The 19,110-nt window shown below is 49.6% G+C and overlaps 1 protein-coding gene across 2 annotated transcripts in view; it reads left to right on the top strand.

Moving 5' to 3' along the window:
• The window catches only part of LOC115078902 (threonine--tRNA ligase, cytoplasmic), an 87,104-nt gene extending 68,440 nt beyond the window's left edge, over window positions 1-18,664 (top strand). For both annotated transcript variants that reach the window (XM_029581985.1, XM_029581993.1), the window contains exons 15-19: window positions 804-904; window positions 6,101-6,205; window positions 6,790-6,862; window positions 15,350-15,464; window positions 17,185-18,664. In XM_029581985.1, coding sequence (XP_029437845.1) covers window positions 804-904; window positions 6,101-6,205; window positions 6,790-6,862; window positions 15,350-15,464; window positions 17,185-17,333 — 543 coding nt within the window. In that variant the 3' untranslated portion in view covers window positions 17,334-18,664. The remainder of the gene's footprint in view (window positions 1-803; window positions 905-6,100; window positions 6,206-6,789; window positions 6,863-15,349; window positions 15,465-17,184) is intronic.
• The last annotated feature ends 446 nt before the right edge of the window (window positions 18,665-19,110 follow it).

Here is a 19,110-nt window from a genome sequence, read left to right as displayed (position 1 = left end):
CTGTCCGGGAGTAGCTTTTGTACATCCCACTGGTCTGAGTCCATCTGGCTACACGCTAGGAAATGGAGAAATTACTTACCTGATAATTTCGTTTTCCTTAGTGTAGACAGATGGACTTAGCATCCTGCCCACAGCTGCCCCCAGAGAAGGAGGACCTGGGAAAGCGAACCTTGAGACCAAACAAATATGGGTAAGCCGTTGCCTACCCTTAGTTCAAGATGCCCACAGTTAGTTTGGTGTCGGCGTTGACTTAGTTGAGTGCGCTGGCGGTCTCCAGTTTTTGAAGTCAGTTGAATCAGTTAATCAAGTTTAATAAGTATAACCAAGTTATGCAAAATATATATCCACAATGGCTTTTCGAGGAGGATACAGAGGAAGTGAGGTCAGTGCAGGGGTATATGTACCCAGGATGACGACAGCTTGAAATCTGACTCTCTCTCCCATCTGCTAGCAGAGAAGCACATAACCCACTGGTCTGAGACCATCTGTCTTACACTAAGGAAAACGAAATTATCAGGTAAGTAATTTCTCCATTTTGAGATTTAATTACAAAAGGAATAGGAAAAGAATAAAACATTATTTAGCTAGCATGGTGGTAGATGCAGGTGTACCTAATGTATTGTCATGCCTACCTTAACCACAGTAATTATATATAAAATGAATTTTCAGAGTATCCTAGTTCAGCCTTTGAGTATCTTTAATTTGAACATCATCATTTACATGTGCCACTGTCAGCATTTATCCAGGATTAAATAAATATATGGGGGTTTTTTTGCCTACAAGGTTTTCATTTTTTCTTTCAGATTGATATTCAGATCAAGGATGCCATTGGCAGATACCACCAATGTGCTACGATCCAGCTGGACTTTCAGCTTCCAATCAGGTTCAATCTTACTTATGTGAGGTAGGAACCATATGCACTCTGAGCAACTTCCCATGCTCCTTAAGCTTAATGCTTTGCTCTTTTTCGAAAGGATTCACTTTGTTCCAGGTGCTTGCTGCACAGCTTGCACGGAAGCGAACGGGCTTCAATGCTAACAGAATGCCTTGGACCCCAGTGGACTTCAGACTTTCCATTTGCTTCTTTGCAGCCAGGGATCCCCTGTGCCTGTCTTGCATTTTCTTGAATTCTGTTACTATTTGTCTCCACCACCTACACTTAACTACTTAAGAAGGAGGAAATCTTAGTACAGTCACACCAACATAGACTATGAACATCAGTAAAATATTTCCCTCTTATTCCTGCATCTCTGTTATGCTTTTGTTTTAACATAATGTAAGATGGCAGGTATAGACCAAAATGGTTCATCTAGTCTGCCCAGCAAGTTTATTATTTACTTTTTTGAGTAGTAGCAACTGCTGCTCTGTGCAGGCTTCCCCCAAGCCTTCTGTTAAGGGTAGTAGTAACTGCCGCTCCGTGCAGGCTTCCCCCAAGCTTTCTGTTAAGGGTAGTAGTAACTGCTGCTCTGTGCAGGCTTCCCCCAAGCCTTCTGTTAAGGGTAGTAGTAACCGCCGCTCCGTGCAGGCTGCCCCAAGCCTTCTGTTAAGGGTAGTAGTAACCGCCGCTCCGTGCAGGCTGCCCCAAGCCTTCTGTTAAGGGTAGCAGTAACTGCCGCTCCGTGCAGGCTTCCCCCCAAGCTTTCTGTTAAGGGTAGTAGTAACTGCTGCTCTGTGCAGGCTTCCCCCAAGCCTTCTGTTAAGGGTAGTAGTAACCGCCGCTCCGTGCAGGCTGCCCCAAGCCTTCTGTTAAGGGTAGTAGTAACCGCCGCTCCGTGCAGGCTGCCCCAAGCCTTCTGTTAAGGGTAGCAGTAACTGCCGCTCCGTGCAGGCTTCCCCCAAGCCTTCTGTTAAGGGTAGTAGTAACCGCCGCTCCGTGCGGGCTTCCCCCAAGCCTTCTGTTAAGGGTAGTAGTAACTGCCGCTCTGTGCGGGCTTCCCCCAAGCCTTCTGTTAAGGGTAGTAGTAACTGCCGCTCTGTGCGGGCTTCCCCCAAGCCTTCTGTTAAGGGTAGTAGTAACTGCTGCTCTGTGCGGGCTTCCCCCAAGCCTTCTGTTAAGGGTAGTAGTAACTGCTGCTCTGTGCGGGCTTCCCCCAAGCCTTCCGTTAAGGGTAGTAGTAACCGCCGCTCCGTGCAGGCTTCCCCCAAGCCTTCCGTTAAGGGTAGTAGTAACCTCCGCTCCGTGCAGGCTTCCCCCAAGCCTTCTGTTAAGGGTAGTAGTAACTGCTGCTCTGAGCAGGCTTCCCCCAAGCCTTCTGTTAAGGGTAGTAGTAACCGCCGCTCCGTGCAGGCTTCCCCAAGCCTTCTGTTAAGGGTAGTAGTAACCGCCGCTCCGTGCAGGCTTCCCCCAAGCCTTCTGTTAAGGGTAGTAGTAACTGCCGCTCCATGCAGGCTACCCCAAGCCTTCTGTTAAGGGTAGTAGTAACTGCCGCTCCATGCAGGCTGCCCACAAGCCTTCTGTTAAGGGTAGTAGTAACCGCCGCTCCATGCAGGCTGCCCACAAGCCTTCTGTTAAGGGTAGCAGTAACCGCTGCTCCGTGCAGGCTGCCCACAAGCCTTCTGTTAAGGGTAGTAGTAACTGCTGCTCCGTGCAGGCTACCCCAAGCCTTCTGTTAAGGGTAGTAGTAACTGCTGCTCTGTGCAGGCTTCCCCCAAGCCTTCTGTTAAGGGTAGTAGTAACCGCCGCTCCGTACAGGCTTCCCCCAATCCTTCTGTTAAGGGTAGTAGTAACTGCCGCTCCGTGCAGGCTACCCCAAGCCTTCTGTTAAGGGTAGTAGTAACTGCCGCTCCGTGCAGGCTACCCCAAGCCTTCTGTTAAGGGTAGTAGTAACTGCCGCTCCGTGCAGGCTACCCCAAGCCTTCTGTTAAGGGTAGTAGTAACCGCCGCTTCATGCAGGCTGCCCACAAGCAGCAATGTAAACTTTGGGTATCATAGAAATGTTACCCCATTTTCTCATTTCCATTCTCTAGCCAGCAGAGGTCGTCCGTTTTATCATAAATGGCAGGATTTGCACTTTTTAACTTGCAGCCTCCCTTTAAGAGTGGGAGGGTTTGCAGGCCCGGTGCTGAATTTAGCTGCTGCAGTGGGGGTCAGGGCCAGGAAAGCGACAAGTCCAGATGATGGCACGGTACCTTTTGGCTCTCCAGCACCTAGGAAAATTTGGCGCTGGAGGTAAGTCCCTAATTCTAGGCTTGTTTAGCTCCACATGTGGCTGTGACGAAATTAAACATTTTTTCCCTAAACGTTTTTAAAGTAGGAATTTTATCTGTCGTCTTGTGTTCAAATGGCAATTTTATTTGCTAGACTGATTTTCTAACGTGATCAAATCAGTTTATATTAAAAAAAAAAAAAATACACATTATTTAAAATAAAACATTTAAACATACAAGAAGTAAATCATAGCAGAAAATCCCTAAGAAATATCTGTACTAAATAGCTAGCACTCAATAAAATGCATTAAAGTAATATAAAAATGATGGCTCATTAGTGTAAATTAATTTAATCACACCTAAGAGAACTAATTTCTTGAATTTTAGATGGTTTTTCATATGTAGACGCAAAGGTAAGGAGTTCCAACGCAGCAGGGTCTGATGCTGAAAACAGGTCAGCCTCCAATGCCCCGGTCTGATTTCACGAGGACCTGGGGAATCTCAAAAGATCTAGATGGTTTATAAAGCACAATCAAATTGCTGTGTATTAAGCAGAGGAGCTTAAAATATCCTGATCTTAACTAGCAGCCAGTGATGATGGAGCAGTGATTTTGCAACTGGCTTTTAGGATGCAGTTTGGTATAAGCTCAGTGAAAACATGGATTTATTTCTGGTTTATTACTGTAGCATTTTAACAAATGTATTGGCAGTTTGCAATAGTATTTTGCTATCTTGTTCCTGTAAAAGTTTCCGGGTGTTCGGAGGCTTTTAGGGATTTTGTGGTACAAGGAGACTATGGAATTTAGCACGCTGGACGCAATAATTTAAATTAGTAAAACTAAAACACGTCTTAGTAACAGAGCACAGCATGTGGAGGAAAGGTGAGTTAGCAAAGAATCCTTTTCTGAACAGATGTGATTTGTAGGTTAATCTGAGGAATGAAGCAGCCACACACATTGCTTTATTCCTCGTTAGACATAAGGGAGGTGGCCTTAAAAAGCCATTTGAATGGGTAAAACAGACCTTTACCCATGGAAATGGGCATCTTGAAAGCCCCTCAGCCAGTAGGCAGGTAAGAGCATGGCATGGGGTCTGAGTGCATGCACCGTTACCCACAGCGAGAGGAATTACCAGCGTACGTTTGCTTTTTCAAACCTACCTACACAAGTGGAAATGTGTGTGGGTAGCTTTTCTGGGATTAGTTTCAAAGGGACAGTGTTATTCAGCTTGAAAATTGGAGTAATGTCAGCAGGTACGAAGCACCTGTGGGCTTTATACCAATGTGGGCAGTCACAAAATTATGAATCTTTCTTCTATAGAGCTTGCGACCCTTACCTTGCCGCCTTACCTCTGTTAAATCAAAGGAGAAGGAAAAAATAGAGATTGCAGGTAAAAATAAAAACCTAAAATCAGACAAAAGTATGTGTATATTATATCACATACACACAGTCTCGTTCCCGGATCCAGACTGAAACATGCCAGCTATCCCTGAGCTTTGGCAGATTCCTGCCTGCTCAGACTTAATTGCATTTTTATTGGTTTTAGGGATTTTTTTAATGCTTATATATGCTATTTCTTTGGAGTATTGTCCTTGGATTGTTTGTGCGGCGGATCTAAGTCTCATGTCCTGTATGTTTATTAGATTGTAAGCTCTATGTATGTTTGTACGGTGCTGTGTATGTTGCATGGAATTGTGCTTTGTTCATTCTTTCATGTAAAAGCATTGCTTGCCTCATGTATATTGAAAGCATTTTTATTTAAATTGCTCATTGTGTTTAGTTTTGTTTCATGTGTGTGTATATATATCAAAAGCTATGCCCAGTCTCGTGGTTTTCTATCATTTTTGTAGATCTGGGCCTTTTGTTGCCTGTATTTCTGTGGTTGCAAGCTCGGCTGCCCAGCACTATGTTCTTGCTATACTCCCATAAAGAATACATTTTGCGGCCTGTCAGTAGAATATTACGTATAATAGACTGAGGTCCTTATGTAGTGCTAGAGGTGCACTAGCATCCTTTGGCATGTTACCAAGCTCTTGTGGGCTTGATTCAGAAAAGCCTGAAATATGCTGAGGAAATACAAGACGCCAGTGGAGAAGTCCTGGACAGGATGGGCAGAGAGATGGGGGCTGGCACAGGAAATAGTTTTTTTTTGGGAAAAAATAAATTTCCCTGTACGTACCCGGATCAGTCCAGGACAGCTGGGTTTTGCCTCCCCACCGACAGTTGGAGACAGAACAAGACTTCAGATTCTGTCCTATATCCCTGAGGTGCCACCTAGTGTCTGCCAGTCATTGTAGTGCGATACTGCACTTTATCCAGATCTAATTGGACCACCCTTCCCAACAGCAACCTGTAGGGGTGAGAATTGATTCGCCAGCCTCTCCAGATCAGATTTGAGATCTCAGCTGGCATTCAAATGCCCGTATGCCGCGCAGGAGTGCTAATACAGAGTGCCCTGCAGCAGGCTATGCTGTACCCCACCCCTTCTTAATTCGTTTTGCCACCAGAGCACTGCTAAAGTTCAGCTGTCCTGGTTCCTTTTCCGGACAGGTCGAGAGACAGGATCACGCGGCTTTGCTGCCAGTGTGAGCAGCAGGGAGGTGATTTTAAACTGAACTTGGAGCGAGTTGAGAGGGAGAAGAGTCGAGCGTCCATCTTCTTCGGGCGCCCCTCCCTAGAAATAGTACATATTTATACATTTTCAGAACTTCAGGCTTTTTGTTGTGGTTTCTTGTTTGTGGGGGTTTTTTTATTTTATTTATTGATTTTGCAGGTCATGAATATTTGTGTTTTGCTGGCCTGGTAACATTTAACTTTTAAAACCTTCCTGGTGGTGGTTTTAGCATTTTGTCACAAAACTGAAATAGATTTATGGTGATAACAAAGTGGCTTTTAAATTACTAGCAGATGTGGAAAGAAGAAATCCCCTAACATTGATTTATGTTTCCTTTCAGCCATGATGGTGAGGACAAGAAAAGGCCGGTTATCATTCACCGGGCCATCCTGGGCTCCGTGGAGCGCATGATTGCTATTCTGACAGAAAGCTATGGAGGAAAATGGTAACTGGGGAAGATGGGTGGGGAGGGCAGGACTCCCACCCCCTCCCGATTTCCGCCGTCTCGGCGACGGTCCTGGGCTGGGCGGGCCACACGTTGCAGTTAGCATCTGCTGCACCTTGCCATTGAGCTCCTTCCTCCCCGCGATATCTTTAGACGTTTTATCTACCCACAAGTAGCCTTTCTATCCCTCTGAGCTACGTCTGTTAATCCCTGGCTGCAAGGTTTGCTTTTTCAGCTGTTACTATGTCTTGTTTTTCTAGAGAATATTAACCTGCAGCATATTAGGAGACCTCTAAGGTCCAGGGACCATTATTTATGTAACGCTGAAATCATCTGAAGCAATTTGCAGTAGTTGCCTCTGGTGCAACGGATTTTCCGTTCCCTCTCCTCCCTTACATTCAGTGATCCGGTTTAAGCCCAGCAGCTGCAGCCTCCTTCTCCTCGGGGCTCTGTCGTGTGCCCCCAAGGAATTCTAGGGAACAGCTGGAACTGGGACTAAAACTGTAATTACTGAGACTTGGGAATTAAAGGTAAAAGCTTTGGATTTCTTCAGATATCTAATTTGCTTTTATTCTTTCTCTAAGGCCTCTCTGGCTGTCTCCTCAGCAGGTGATGGTAGTGCCAGTAGGACCTTCTTGCGATGAATATGCCCAAAAGGTAATCGTTGATGTGTTCTTCATTTTCTCTAGAAATGATTTGTGCATTATAAGTCAGTGGAGTTGCCGGACTAAGTAATAAATAACAATTGCTTCTTAAATCTGCATTGAAAGTGTTTGATTGGGACTCAATATATTGATCTGCACTTATATCTCGGATACTATTGCTTGAAGTGCAGCAGGTGCTCTGTTGTGTTTGGGTAATTGAAGTCTCCCATTATTACCGCACTACCAATTTGGTTAGCTTCCCTAATTTCTCTTAGCATTTCACTGTGGATAGGTCCAAGGTGATGCATATAGGGAAAAATAACCCATGCAATAATTACACAATGTTGGGTTCCATATTAGGTGCTACAACCCAAGAAAGAGATCTAGGTGTCATAGTGGATAACACATTGAAATCGTCGGTTCAGTGTGCTGCGGCAGTCAAAAAAGCAAACAGAATGTTGGGAATTATTAGAAAAGGAATGATGAATAAAACGGAAAATGTCATAATGCCTCTGTATCGCTCCATGGTGAGACCGCACCTTGAATACTGTGTACAATTCTGGTCGCCGCATCTCAAAAAAGATATAATTGCGATGGAGAAGGTACAAAGAAGGGCAACCAAAATGATAAGGGGAATGGAACAGCTCCCCTATGAGGAAAGACTAAAGAGGTTAGGACTTTTCAGCTTAGAGAAGAGACGACTGAGGGGGGATATGATAGAGGTGTTTAAAATCATGAGAGGTCTAGAACGGGTAGATGTGAATAGGTTATTTACTCTTTCGGATAGTAGAAAGACTAGGGGGCACTCCATGAAGTTAGCATGGGGCACATTTAAAACTAATCGGAGAAAGTTCTTTTTTACTCAACGCACAATTAAACTCTGGAATTTGTTGCCAGAGGATGTGGTTAGTGCAGTTAGTGTAGCTGGGTTCAAAACAGGTTTGGATAAATTCTTGAAGGAGAAGTCCATTAACTGCTATTCCCTGTACGTACCAGGATCAATCCAGGACACCTGGGTTGTGACTCCGCACCAGTAGATGGAGACAGACTAAAACTTGTGGGCGGAGCCATATATGCCCCTGTGTCAGTCACAGCCCCCCCTCAGTCTTACTCTGTCTCCAGTAGATGGTGCAGGTGCGGTCACAGCTCCTCCCTGCCCTGGTTCTGGTACTCCGTCAGGGTTGGTTATTTCTTTTTGGTTTTAGGCCAGTTTAGGCTACGGTGTTTGTAATTGGGATTTTTGCCAAATTGTCACTGACGTCCGTCCGCCCTGCCTCCCAGGGGGGTTGAGAGGTCCTGAGGGGACTACCCCCCCCCTGGTTGAGGCCGCTGCTAGGGTCGAGGACCCGGCTTTCCTAGTAGCAGCGTCAGGGGTGACACCGGGGAGCCCGGTTCACTCACCCCTGCTGGATTAGGGCTCCAGGACCACGGACAGCGACAGGCGTTTTTTTGTGTAAAAAAAAAAAAAAAAAAAAGTGTGTTTTTATTTTTGTGCCGGCTCTCTGTTTTCTTCGCGTCTGCTCTCGGGGGGGGGCGCTGCTGGCAGGGGGGGAGGCCGTTCGCGCAAATTTTATTTATTTATTGTTTTGCTGCCGTGGTCTCCTTCTTCGCGCCGTTTTCGCCGGCATGCCTCGTGGCTCGATTTGCAGGGCCTGCGGCTCGGCGCGCGCGAGGGCTTTTGTGCTGCCTGCATCCCGGGAGATGAAGGGTTGTCCGGGGCGTCTCGGGGGGCTCGTTTGCGACCCGCGCGACCGCCGCCGAGCGGGGGGGGCGCGGTTGAGAGGCCCCAGGAGTTTTTCCCGCTCAGTGCGGGAGCGGCGGCCATTTTGGCCACGGGCCGCGAAATGGTGCGGGAAACGGCAGGGCCTTCGGCCTTGCCTCCCGCGCTGTCTCCTCAACGAATCGCGTTGGGGGGGTGTCCCTCGGGGGCCCCCCCCGAATCGCGGCGAGGGGGGGGTCCCTCGGGGGCCCCGGGGAGCCCCGCTGAGGTTTCTTCTTCCGATTTCTGGCTCCTTTTCTGAGGACTTTGCGCTTTTGCTGCGCAAAGTCCTGAAATATAAGAAAAGCAAGTGCGGCCGGAGGGAATCCTGCAAGGCTCCACTGCTGAAGAAATCCAAGAGGCCATCGGGGGTTGCGGAAGTGCCCCCGAGGCCTCTTCCAGGGGGAAGAGGCCTCCACGTGGCGTCCCACAGGAGGCGGACTCAGATTCCTCCACGGGGGCAGACACTGATTCCCCTGAAGAGCCCTAAAGGGGGCCGACAACGTGGCAGCGGGCGGATCCGCTCCATCCGGCGCAGGAAAAGGATCACAGGCAGTGGAGGGAGACGATCCCAAGGTGGTCCGGCTCTTCCGCAGGGAGGAACTTGCCACCCTTAATTCCGGCCATTCTCCAGGAGCTGGGTATAGAGGCCCCTCCGGTAGTGGTTCGGCAGGAGGCGAACATGGATCCGGTCCTGTTAGGCCTCACGGGTCCGGCAGTGGCTTTTCCGTTTCATTTTTCTTCAACGGACATCCTGTTCCGGGAATGGGACACCCCAGAATTGGGTCTGAAGGTCAGCAAAGCCATGGACAAGCTTTACCCGCTCCCGGAGGATGCGCTGGACCTTCTCAAACTTCCCAAGGTGGATTCGGCGGTTTCTGCGGTAACAAAGAGATCCACTATCCCACTCACGGGAGCGACAGCCCTCAGGGATCTTCAGGACAGGAAGCTGGAAGTGCAGCTTAAGAAGATTTTCGAGGTTTCCGCACTGGGAGTACGAGCCGCCATCTGCACGAATTTCGCTATGCGAGCTAGATTGCGCTGGGCTCAAGTTCTACAGGCCAATGCGGATCTTTCTGCAGACGAGGCAGCGCAGGCGGATAGGTTGGAGGCGGCAATAGCATATGGCGCAGATGCTCTCCACGATCTGCTGCGCACGTCGGCGAGATCCATGGTGGCTGCGGTTTCGGCGCGCCGACTCCTGTGGCTATGCAACTGGGCGGCAGATGGCTCTTCCAAGGCTCACCTCTGGGCGCTGCCATTCAAAGGTCTTCTTCCTCCCGTGCCCCGCAGTGGCAGCAGCAGCAGTCCTTTCGGGGGAAGCGCTTCGGAAGGCAAGGGGGGTCCCCTGGCGATCACGGGGGCCAAGTCTTCGCAATGAAAGGTGGTCGGCCCCTCTCCCGCCGCGCCCCCAGCAGAACGTCGGGGTGCGGTTGATGTCCTTTTGCGAGAGATGGCCCGGTGTAACGTCGGACCAGTGGATCCTCAACGTGATAAGACACGGCTACGCGTTAGATTTTGCTCGCACTCCAGCGGACAAGTTCCTTGCCTCGCCCTGCAAGGCCCCCGAGAAGAAGGCGGCGGTGCTAGACACCATCCGACGCTTAGAAGCATTGGAAGCCATTTCCCCCGTCCCGGTCAGCCAACAAGGCAAGGGCCGTTACTCCATTTACTTCATCGTCCCAAAGAAAGACAGCATGTCCAGACCAATTCTGCATCTCAAGGGGGGTAAACCGATGCCTTCGCGTTCCTCACTTCAAAATGGAGACGATTCGGTCAGTCATTGCTGCGGTACGGTACGGCCCGGCGAGTTCCTGGCCTCCCTGGATCTCACGGAGGCGTATCTTCACATAGGCATTCAGCCGTCGTTCCAAAGCTTCCTCAGGTTCTGCATTCTAGGACGGCATTATCAGTTTCGGGCGCGCCCGTTTGGGCTCGCGACAGCTCCCCGTACATTCACGAAGGTGATGGTTGTGGTGGCAGCGCAGTTGCGCCGAGCAGGTCTCCTGGTCCATCCTTATCTGGACGATTGGCTGATTCGGGCGAGGTCCGAGGATCAGTGTCGGAAGTCGGTGGCCAGGGTCCTCCATCTCCTGCAGTCCCTGGGATGGGTGGTCAACTTCAGCAAAAGTCATCTGGCACCCACGCAGACCTTGGAATATCTAGGAGCGGTGTTCGACACGAAGCAGGGCAAGGTGTTCCTGTCGCACGACCAGGTGTGCAAACTACAATCTCAAGTACGGCGCTTATTGTCTCTCCGCCGACCGCGAGTCTGCGACTACCTTACGGTCCTAGGGTCTATGGCCTCCACGCTGGCGCTGGTTCCCTGGGCATTCGCTCATCTGCGACCATTACAGTCCTCCTTACTGTCCCGCTGGAAGCCGGTCTCGGAGGACTTCCATCTCCCGCTTCCTCCAGCGGGACACGCGAGGTCCAGCCTACTCTGGTGGCTGGATCCCAGTCATCTGTCTTCTGGAGTCTCCCTTCTGGTGCCCGATTGGACAGTGGTAACCACGGATGCCAGCCTCTCCGGTTGGGGGGCGGTCTGCCTAGGCAGCTCGGTCCAAGGCCGATGGTCAGTGTCGCAAGCCCAGTGGTCTATCAATCGCCTAGAGACCAGAGCGGTCCGTCTGGCCCTACAAGCCTTCCTGCCGTTGCTGCGGGGAAAGGCAGTCCGAGTGTTGTCGGACAATGCGACCACCGTGGCATACATCAACCGCCAGGGCGGAACAAGGAGCCCCCAGGTGGCGGAGGAGGCTCAGCGCTTGATGGCTTGGTCAGAGCTGCATCTCAGCAACATAGCAGCATCTCACATTGCGGGAGTCGACAGCGTTCAGGCGGATTTTCTCAGCCGTCATCGCTTAGATCCCGGAGAGTGGGAGCTGGGGGACGAAGCGTTCCTTCTCATTTGCGAAACGTGGGGTGTGCCCCACATGGATCTGATGGCCACGTGGCACAATGCGAAGGCTCCGCGATTTTACAGTCGACGTCGAGAACGGGGGGCAGAAGGCGTCGATGCGTTGGTGCTTCCATGGCCGACGGATGTGTTGCTCTACGTGTTCCCCCGTGGCCGATGATCGGCAAGATTCTACGGCGCATAGAGTTGCACCCGGCCAAGGTGATCTTGGTGGCACCGGAGTGGCCGCGCCGGCCGTGGTTCGCAGACCTCGTCCAGCTGGCAGTAGCGGCACCCCTTCGGCTCCAAGGAATGGCGGGCCTACTCCATCAGGGCCCCGTCTGTTTGGAGGATGCGGATCACTTCTGTCTCGCGGCATGGTTTTTGAGAGGAGGCGCTGAAGAGTAAAGGTTACTCGGATGCGGTGGTGGCTACGTTGCTGCGTTCCAGGAAACAGTCGACATCTCTGGCTTATGTCCGTGTCTGGGTGGTTTTTGAGGAATGGTGCGTGCAGCGTGGGGTGGACCCCACTTCGGCTTCAGTTTCCGTCATTCTGGTGTTTTCTCCAGGCAGGTCTAGCCAAAGGTCTGGCGTGCAGTTCTCTAAGGGTTCAAGTAGCGGCGCTTGGTTGTTTGCGAGGTAAGGGCCGTGGTACGTCCCTGGCGCTTCACCCGGATATTTCTCGTTTCCTTTGGGGAGCTAAGCACCTTCGTCCTCCATTGCGTCTCCCTTGTCCGGCTTGGAACCTCAATTGGGTTCTCTCCGCTCTATGCGCGGCGCCGTTTGAGCCCTTGAAACGCGTAACTCTTAAGGATCTCACTTTAAAAACGGCGTTCTTGGTGGCGATTGCCTCGGCACGGCGTGTTTCCGATTTACAGGCCCTGTCCTGTAGGGAACCTTTCTTGCGTATTTCAGATTCCGGAGTCTCTTGCGGACGGTTCCTTCCAAAGTTGTTTCGTCTTTTCACGTGAATCAATCGGTGGAGCTGCCCGCTTTGGTGGGCGGGGAGTCCTCCGTCCCAGAAGCAAGGGACTTAAGGAAGCTTGACGTGCGGAGATCCCTCCTCCGATATCTGGAGGTCACTAATCCGTTTCGGGTCACGGATCATCTGTTTGTCCTGTTCTCTGGTCCAAAGAAAGGGGCCGCAGCGTCCCGCACAACGATCGCCCGTTGGCTCAAGGAGGCCATTGGTTCGGCGTACTTGATGCGGGGAAAACCACTTCCCGTGGGCCTGAGGGCTCACTCGACTCGATCTCAAGCGGCGTCTTGGGCGGAAGCGTCGCAGGTGTCGCCTCAAGAGATTTGCAGGGCGGCTACCTGGAAGTCATTACATACCTTTATCAGGCATTGCCGGCTGGATGTCCGGGCTACCGATTCCGGGGGTTTTGGAGAGAGGGTACTCCGAGCGGGACTCTCTGCTTCCCACCCTCAGTAGGTTTGCTCTGGTACATCCCAGGTGTCCTGGACTGATCCTGGTACGTACAGGGAAAGGAAAATTAGTTTCTTACCTGATAATTTTCGTTCCTGTAGTACCAAGGATCAGTCCAGGATCCCGCCCGCAGTGCTGCGCTGAAGTAACGGAGAGTCCGCTCATTGTTCTGAATTATTCTGTTCCGCTTGTTTAGCTCTCTCGGTTGAAGAGTCCGTTTCCAGGAGGGGTGTTTCTTTCCCCGTTCTTTTAGCGGTTTATAGCTAGTTTAGTTCTCTGGTTGTGTTCTACTTTGACATTACGTATGACTGAGGGGGGGCTGTGACTGACACAGGGGCATATATGGCTCCACCCACAAGTTTTAGTCTGTCTCCATCTACTGGTGCGGAGTCACAACCCAGGTGAACTGGACTGATCCTTGGTACTACAGGAACGAAAATTATCAGGTAAGAAACTAATTTTCCTTTAATCAAGTTTACTTAGGGAATAGCCACTGCTATTACTTGCATCAGTAGCATGGGATCTTCTTAGTGTTTGGGTAATTTCCAGGTTCTTGTTGCCTGGTTTGTCCTCTGTTGGAAACAGGATGCTGGGCTTGATGGACCCTTGCTCTGAGCCAGCATGGCATGTTCTTATCTCTTCATTTTCCCTTGTTTATTTCCAGACTGCAGGTTTGCACCTCCACCATCTGCTGGAGACACAGAAATACTGAGGGAGTGCAGGTGGCACTCCGGGTTATGCATAGTGTCAGTGACACTTTCTCTGTCTCCATCTGCTGGCAGGGAGGCAATTTAAAGATGCTAAAGAACTGCTTAGTCTGGGTTTCTATGCAGAACCACTGGAAGTTAAAATGTGGAGTGTGAGAAGGAACACAATGGTACAACCAGAACCAGAGGGAGTTCCTGGTTTTCAAGCAGTCGTTGTACAGCAAGGAGTGTTCCCAGTTAACTAACTTCCTGCAAGCAGTTCTGCAGAGTGGAAAGTAACTGGTTCTCAGGCCTGCAAGATTTGTAATAAACCGGGGTAGTTTACTGTAGAAGAGAAAGCAAGGCAGGGTCTGCTAGCCTACTTTGTAGAACATTACCTTTCTTGTATTAAATGTAGAATTCATGACAGCCACTGCATTTAGTGTACGGGAGTAGCGCATTGCTTTCAGTGCCATGAGCATATTCAACTCTTTGCTGGAAAACGTCAGACTGTGCTATAGGGATTTGGGAATTCAGTCTGCAGAAATCTTTCTGTATTCTATAGGTAAATGTCACAGCAAAGGTCCTGCACTCAATATAACTAACAATTTACTGTCTAGAAAGCTTTCTGGCAGGATAGAGCTGAGGCAAACTGCATGGGTCCAGGGGGGCGAGGGTCTGCTTTTTAAAACTCCTGTTTCAAGGTTTCCTATTGAAAAGCTCCTGCACTGCTTTGAAGTAGAAGTTAAAACCTTGGAGCTTTACAGAGTCCCAGCAGTGCTCTCAGGGGGGTAATGGTTGGAAGTACCTGAGGCAATCCATAATGTTTGTTTCTAAAATGAACATGCTGGCGGTATCTACTACCTGGGAGAACTTACCATCAAAAGCCTGAACGCAGTGAAGGTTAAAAATGGTCTTCAGCCTAGCTGGCTAGCATTTCCATGAGCGGTCCAACTTCAGAAGAGAATATTTACAAAAATCTCTCTCAGCACCACCCGAGTCTGTCAAAACGTGGGCAGGCTTTCTAAAATTGAGCTTTTAGCTGCTTAGGTGGTGTTTGATCAAAATTTTCAATTGCTGTCTTTCAGCAATAGCCTGGCTTTACAATTTTCAGCTGTATTTTTTAAATTTTATTTTGTAGTGCATGTGTTATGTTTATACTTTTTCTGTGCTTTTTTTTTATTTTTGTGTTATACTTTTTATTTGCCTTGCATTTTGAGAAAGGCGCACTCAAAATTTTATATTTTATTGTAAGGTGCCGCTGTGGGAGCATATACCACAGAGAACAGGGCATTGCTGTTGGGGAACCAGTGTTCCCTGAATTTTAGAAAAAAATATATTTTGTCTTCCTGAAGATATATAGTACTATTTTTTTTTTTTTTCAGTGATGTACATCCGTGAGTAGAATTTGTTGAGCCAACCCTGCTGTCTCATTAAGTGACCTGCTCGGGGTCATGGTGAAGTTTCACGTTGCTTTTCTGTTGTGACTGGTTTAGTGATCCAGACTCTGCACATGCACAAGGCAGCCATGAAGTGTGTAGGGCTTTTTCATGCATCCTTGCGGGACTTCATTAGCACAGAAAAACAAAGAGCAGATTCATACGCCCAGAAACTGCTCTAGAATGGCAGGGGAAAACAGCGAGAGCCAGGCGTGTGTTTACATTTGTGGGTCAGCAGAGACATGCCATGGTTTTGGGATGTTGAGACGTGTTTGTGTTGGTCCACTCTAGGTCAGAGAGCAGTTCCACGCTGCTGGACTAATGACTGATGTTGATCTGGACCCCAGCTGCACACTGAACAAGAAGATAAGGAATGCCCAGCTGGCACAGTATAATTTCATTCTAGGTAACAGCAAAATTGCAGCTTTTTTTTTTTTTAATTTCTGTACAGAGTTTGTAGAATACCTGTAGCAGCAATTATAAACTATTGTCCAGAACTCTTCTCTTTAATAATGTGTTGTACCTCCTTTCTCTCCATATCTAGTTCCTGCATTTTGCAAAAATGCTGGGGGTTTTTTTTTGCTCTTCTGGACCCTTAGTGGCTTGTGATAACCTGTTTGAACTTCAGTAAGAATAATGGGAACGTGTGTCAGCTTTAGATAGGGGATTGGGGGAATCTCCTTTTAAGAAGCGTCTTTTATGGCCTTGAAATGTGTCTGCTAGAAGGTGTCTTGATCATTATTCTGTTGGTCCAATAAAAGGGATCACATCCCACCAAAATTCTGTTCCTCTTCCGGCAGCGCACAAAGCGCATTATTCTCCCTGCGCATGGTTTGTGCACGTTTTAATGCCCACTGCGTTGGCGTAAAGTTCAGCACATGTCTTACATCTGGGCCTGAGGCAGGGACGTCCATTACCTCGCTGCTCTGCTTCCACTCCAGTGTGGCAACATATTGCTCCCATTCTTTGGCTTCTCTAGGATTGAATGCCATTAGCCACTTCATTTCTTCCTTTTTCTTTCAGACCACTGAATTTACATACAATGAGTACTCCTGGGGGATTTCTGCGCACATAAAATTCTGCAAACCTTATATTGGTCAAAATAACACAATTTTCATGACCGTCTTTAAGTAATTACATTTTAAATTAATACAGAAAAGTTATTACTTGGAGATGCAGAATTCCCCTAGAAATTCACTGTAAGGGTGTCTCTTCCACTTGCTCTCCCTATTCCCCTGCCCACTTTGCCCTCTCAGGCCCCAACTCCTCCACCTGCCAGTATCTTTCCCCTCCACCTCTAGGTTCAACCCCTTCCACTCTATCGCCACTCCCAGAGTTTGACCCCGTTCTCAGTACTGCCCCTCACAGGCTCCCTCTGTCCCTCCCTCTCTCACACACATGCTCCCTCTTTCTAATACACATACACACACCCTCATACAGGGTCCCTCACTCTCTCACACACACATCTCCTTATACAGGGCCCTCTTTCTTGCATACACACCCACACAAGCCATCTTTCTCTCTCACACAGGCTACCTATGTCTCTCTCTCATGCACCCCTTCACACAGGCTCTGTCTCACACATACTCAATCCCTTCACACGAGCTAGCACCCTCACGTACACAGGATCCCTTTTTCATACACCCAAGCTCCCAATTTCTCACACACACACTTCGCAATCTTCTCATATAGGCTCCCTCTCTCTGGCACCCATACTAAAGCATCCCCCCCCCAAGCTCTCACCTTCCATGCTCTCGCTCACACCCCTCCCCTCTCTCACACACATTCACTCTCACTGGGGCCTTCATCTTCGCCACGAGCGGAGCACAGCACATGGGGGCCTTCATCTTTGCGTGTGCCGTTCGCAGCATGCCAGGGTCTCCTCTGCCATTTTCTACGCAGATTCCAAACACCCCCCCCCCCCCCCCCCCCCCCCCCCCCCGGTGGAATCTGCGCGAATTCTGCTCTCTGCAGTATTCCCCCAGGACTAAATGAGAAATAATTTGAGAACTACATTTCCCATCCTGCACCATAGACATTTATCAGTCCGTGCAAACCGGTCATCAGAATTTGAAATGTGGCCTCTGGACTAATGCATTTCTTTGTAACCCCTTTGTTTTATTCAGTTCTTGGAGAGCGAGAGAAAAGCAGTGGAACGGTAAATATCCGTACAAGAGATAACAAGGTGCATGGAGAGCGCACCGTAGCTGAAACAATTGAAAGACTTTTGCAGCTCAAAGAGTCTCGCTCGAAACAGTCGGAAGAGGAGTTCTAAGAAGAGAAATCTTTGCATACAGTCTAATTTATTTTATGCACATACAGACATGTACATTGTCTTCCTACTAAGCAGCCTTCCTTTACAAAGCAGTTTTTATAAATTGAGTGCTATGATGAGATGTTAGATATATCATGGCTCTGAGGTTTTTAAGCCCTTATGAAGGAGACCTTTGGGTGTATACGTTGTAAACTACAATTTTGGGTGAGTTGTTTTTTTTTAAGACACTCGTATTAAACCAGATGATGGTACACAAATAAGCCTCTCTGTGGGTGAGCATAAAATGATTTGTGCTGCTCTTCCCGGACGATGTAACTTGTGATAAACGAGAGCTGTCCTTCCATATACCTCATTGTTCCTTCCTTGCTTACATTTGTGGGCCAAATTGCCTGGTTTATATTGATATTTGACCTAGGAAGCAGAAAAAACTGAGCACGGAAAGGTATTTGAAGGACAACATTCCAGGTCCCAGTAGGACGACTCCTCGGGGTGGCGCTGGATTCCGGGGGCGCAGAGCTGATCCCTCCCCGTCCCTGGGGGGCAGGTATCAGTCGTCATACTAGCTAAGCTGAGTGGGAGTGTGAGCCAGGTTTCTGCAGTAGCCACGGTCTTTGGCCCCAGGCCACGGAGGCCAGTGGTGATTGAGCTGAAAGCCCAAAGAAGCAGGAGAAAACTGTCTCTCAAAAACAAACTAATGGTAAGGCTGGGATTTCATACATTTCCTGCACTATTTGGGAACACCGTACACAAGTTATCCAGGCACAGTTCCACCTGCTACTTGGTGTGTGTAGTTCTGCTGAAACAGTTTACATGCATCTGTCTTAGTCAAAAAATACGCGCATCAGTACCACCCCCATCCCTGAAAACGCCTCGCCCATGTGCAGGGGAAGAGTACGTGCAACCCCCATCCCTCAAAACGCCTCACCCGTGTGCAGGGAAGAGTACGTGCAACCCGCATCCCTCAAAACGCCTCGCCCATGTGCAGGGGAAGAGTACATGCAACCCCCATCCCTCAAAACACCTCGCCCGTGTGCAGGGAAGAGTACGTGCAACCCCCATCCCTCAAAACGCCTCGCCCGTGTGCAGGGGAAGAGTACGTGCAACCCCCATCCCTCAAAACGCCTCGCCCGTGTGCGGGGGAAGAGTACATGCAACCCCCATCCCTGAAAACGCCTCGCCCGTGTGCGGGGGAAGAGTACGTGCAACCCCCATCCCTCAAAACGCCTCGCCCGTGTGCGGGGGAAGAGTACGTGCAACCCCCATCCCTCAAAACGCCTCGCCCGTGTGCGGGGGAAGAGTACGTGCAACCCCCATCCCTCAAAACGCCTCGCCCGTGTGTGGGGAAGAGTACGTGCAACCCCCATCCCTCAAAACGCCTCGCCCGTGTGTGGGGAAGAGTACGTGCAACCCCCATCCCTCAAAACGCCTCGCCCGTGTGCGGCGAAGAGTACGTGCAACCCGCATCCCTCAAAACGCCTCGCCCGTGTGCAGGGGAAGAGTACGTGCAACCCGCATCCCTCAAAACGCCTCGCCCGTGTGCAGGGGAAGAGTACGTGCAACCCCCATCCCTCAAAACGCCTCGCCCGTGTGCGGGGGAAGAGTACGTGCAACCCCCATCCCTCAAAACGCCTCGCCCGTGTGCGGGGGAAGAGTACGTGCAACCCGCATCCCTCAAAACGCCTCGCCCATGTGCGGGGGAAGAGTACGTGCAACCCCCATCCCTCAAAACGCCTCGCCCATGTGTGGGGAAGAGTACGTGCAACCCGCATCCCTCAAA

The sequence above is a fragment of the Rhinatrema bivittatum genome, chromosome 1 (genome assembly GCF_901001135.1).
Source record: "Rhinatrema bivittatum chromosome 1, aRhiBiv1.1, whole genome shotgun sequence".
Lineage (NCBI taxonomy): Eukaryota > Metazoa > Chordata > Amphibia > Gymnophiona > Rhinatrematidae > Rhinatrema > Rhinatrema bivittatum.
The sequence above is the reverse complement of the archived record's forward strand: the minus strand, read 5'-3'. Positions and strand labels throughout refer to the sequence as shown.